The 3,358-nt window shown below is 49.3% G+C and overlaps 2 protein-coding genes across 2 annotated transcripts; both read right to left on the minus strand.

Annotated features, from left to right (window-relative positions):
- Positions 1-968: 968 nt before the first annotated feature.
- ANOM_011671 (uncharacterized protein) lies at positions 969-1,361 on the minus strand (the record flags this gene model as incomplete). The annotated part of the gene is made up of 1 exon (XM_015556927.1): positions 969-1,361. One exon carries the CDS (start codon positions 1,359-1,361, stop codon positions 969-971), a length of 393 nt encoding a protein of 130 aa, XP_015401607.1.
- An 866-nt stretch (positions 1,362-2,227) lies between these two features.
- Positions 2,228-3,280, minus strand: ANOM_011672 (FAD-binding oxidoreductase; the record flags this gene model as incomplete). Its single annotated transcript, XM_015556928.1, has 2 exons — positions 2,228-2,367; positions 2,479-3,280. The coding sequence occupies 2 exons, from the start codon at positions 3,278-3,280 to the stop codon at positions 2,228-2,230; spliced, it is 942 nt and encodes a 313-aa protein (XP_015401605.1).
- Between the last annotated feature and the right edge of the window lie 78 nt (positions 3,281-3,358).

Here is a 3,358-nt window from a genome sequence, read left to right on the forward strand (position 1 = left end):
GGGCGTCGTTTGTCAATCTACCTTAGGAGATGTTTAGATATGTGGCGTTTTTGCGTGGTAATTCAGGATCTTCAACATTTGAAGGCAAAGGGTATTGACTACTAGAGAAATTGGTCTTCTGAAAGGAATGAACTATAGTCAATACAGGAAATTAGACGGCCAGTTCTCCTCGCTTAGACGAATTGAATTCTGTTTAGTCTAAGTTTTCTGGGAAGGTTCTTCCTTATTTTCCCTCTATCCAGCCTCCTCCATGGCAACCTGCCATGGAACGAACATGTCCCCCTTTACATACCAGCATTTCGGCCGGAAGATGGATGAAGGGAACCGACGCAAGGAGAGAAAACGGAAGTATCCGTCTAAGATTACTTAATGCGGTTACATCCAGTCCTTGTGGCCAAACATCAGACGAAGTGAAAAGTGAGGCCGAGGAGAACTCCGGAAAAGATACGAGAGGGCATCTAACTTTTCGCATAGGAGAGGTCACATTACCCCGTAAACTGTGGTTCACGCGTCGGCGGTCCGCCGGTTAGGGTGGCCCCGACGGCGAGCTTATTGGGGTTATACTATGGTCTAGGCACGTCTGGGCCCGCCTGGGGATCTAGTCGACGAACTTCGGTTCGTTTGCATAAGTTTTGTAAATGGGGTTAGTGCCGTTGAATTGGCGTGCTCGTGTCAGGTATAGCCCATGGACACCCTAGATGGAGGCCCTGCGGTAACTATGATGTCTTGGAGGAAATAGAGAGGTTGGTGTGGCAATCCGTAAATCAGTATAGAATTAAATACATTAGTAGGTATATTGAAGGTATAAACGATCGACAATATATCGGTGTATCCGAGATGTGGTATCAAGCCCTTCATGCTACCCAACGCCGTGCTAGAAATATATGACCCGATCATCAAATACAAATATTCGCTCCCCAGGAACGCCAAACAATCCTTGCTTTTATTTCGTGCTTTTAGGAAGAACATCACTTCAATGTCTGTAATCCCCGCTTCAGAATTCGGACTTGATCAAACGAGCTGCAGTATTCCTGGAGGGAGTTGAGCGCGTCCTTATCCAGCCCTTTGTAACTGCCCCATGGGCTATTGCTAGACGCGCTCGACGGTCTCCGGGGCGAGTTCCGGTGCGACCGCGTTGAGGTCTCTCGAGAAGACTTGTGTGTTGTGTCAAATTCAGTCGCAGGAGGTAGGATTAAGGGATGGTCATGGTGTGACATCGGCACCGGCAGTGTCTTCTCCGGTGGAGAGCTTGCAGTGGATTCCGAGTCGTGTATGGGTATGGGCTGGTAGTTCTTGGAGTAGGTCACGTTGTTCAGTGTTTGGAGGTTGTTGGTTAGAGTATTGCCGAGCAGGGAAGACATGGTGTCTGCAGCAGCTGAAGCAAAAGAGAATATGTAGAGACTAAGGCCTCGGAGGACTTGAAGAGATTCAGTGTTATACAAGGTGTGTATTAGACAATATGTGTAAATGCATACAAATTGATGGGATCTGAAAAACGTCCTACTTGAAGGCACTTATATAACATTTTTCAAACCATAGCGGACATTGAACCTCGTATACGCCACGGTGGCGGCCGAATGAAATACATGACCTTGACCCCTTCAGTCCCGGTTGAAAGGGAAGTTATGGATCGGATAGCCGAGCTGCAGGATGTAGGTGTCATGTTCTAGTTCCACGGATCAGAATGCAGGGTGAGATGTGGGAATTCCGTCTAGGCCACATGGGGGACATGCCGCCGACAGCGTTGTTTCTTGGTCGACTCTGCGTGGCCCTGGATGGCGCCCAATAAGGGATATGTTTTACTGTCAACCTTTCTCGGGTGAAATATATAGCCTGAGAGACACCTTCCAAGACGGGTATGAGCTACGAATCGGACAAAACTTCTATGCCTGCAGCTTGGAACATTCTTTCGAAGGGAATCACTTCCAGGCCTGCAATAGGGTTTATGACAGGCAGAATCTGGACCCCGGAATCGAAGTCAAATTCCCCATGTCACCCAATTGGCCAATCAAGCAGTCTTGGGCGAAAACTTGGGACGTCCCGTATTTTGCTGTTGGCACCGTGTCGTACCGAACCAAAGGGTGGATTTATCCACTACTTGTCAACGGCCCGAAGATGGGCCCGTTATCAAGGGTGAGTAGTAGGTGAGATCGACTTTACAGTGATCAACCCCAGAAGATTGGAAAATGGATTCGAATTGTTAGCAGTGTTTACTTTTACAAACTGATTACACTGAGTGTGGTTCGTTCTTTTGATGGAGGAGGTCGTGCCACTTTCTAAACACATTATTGGGATCGAAGGTTCTCTTCAGCTGCTGCAACCGCTCCAAGTTCTCGCCAAATAGCCTCGCAGCACTGATATTATGCCCTATTCAATGTCAATCACTGCGTTGTATCGATCGGCGTCAACATGAGTGACGCCACCAGGAGGACTTAAAGACTATTGCTAGCTCTCGGTGGGGGGTCACTGTGGACTTACCAGCATAGTTGGCATATGCGGCTACGCGATTTTCACCCTCCTCACGGGATCCGAAATTCGCGATCTTGGAGATAATGCCTTGCTGCTCTGTCAGCATCTTCTGGTCGAGATCTGGATCCTGCCAGCAGAAGATCGAGCCAACATTGTAGTACCGGCCTCGATTAGCGCAAGCCGTAGCATCCAATGGTACTGCAATGATGTGAGTATATGGCAGCAGCTCAAACATGAGTACACTATTTCCCACTCGCCTCCAGCTTCTCATTACCCTGTCGAATTGGCTGTATACATCGTGTACAAAGTCGGTGTCAAGTGGCGGGGAGATATTGGTCCCGTTGATGCTTTTGCGGCCCTCTGGAGACGGTTCTACATTAGCCACCGCGTTGAGTTTCGTATAAGACATCATATCGGTTTGCGATGCAGCAGGGCCAGCTGACAGGAGGGGTTCAAAGAAGTCTTCTGCCTCTTCGCGGGTGCCATTATAGAAAGGAATGACCAGGATAGCAGTCTCCGTCATGAACGGAGGCGCCGTGAACCCAAACATGAGGCCGCTGTTCTCATCCATGCGACGGTGGAATTCATTGGCGAAATCCACAATCTTTGGCAGCTTATCTGGTGTAAAGTACAGAGCTCCCCCGAATACGTGATGTTTCAGATCATACGCACGAAAGACAAGCTCAGTCACCACACCGAAGGCTTGTCCGGCACCTCGGGCCGCCCAGAAAAGCTCTGGGGAAGTAGTTTCCGACGCTTCGACAATGGAGCCATCTGCGAGTACCATCCTAACACTCAGGAGGCTGTCCATGATCAGACCGTACCTCCCTGTCAGCCATCCGTATCCTCCCCCCAGTGTCGACCCCGCAACGCCAGCATGACTTGAAGT

Source organism: Aspergillus nomiae (assembly GCF_001204775.2).
Source record: "Aspergillus nomiae NRRL 13137 chromosome Unknown contig00559, whole genome shotgun sequence".
Classification (NCBI taxonomy): Eukaryota; Fungi; Ascomycota; class Eurotiomycetes; order Eurotiales; family Aspergillaceae; genus Aspergillus; species Aspergillus nomiae.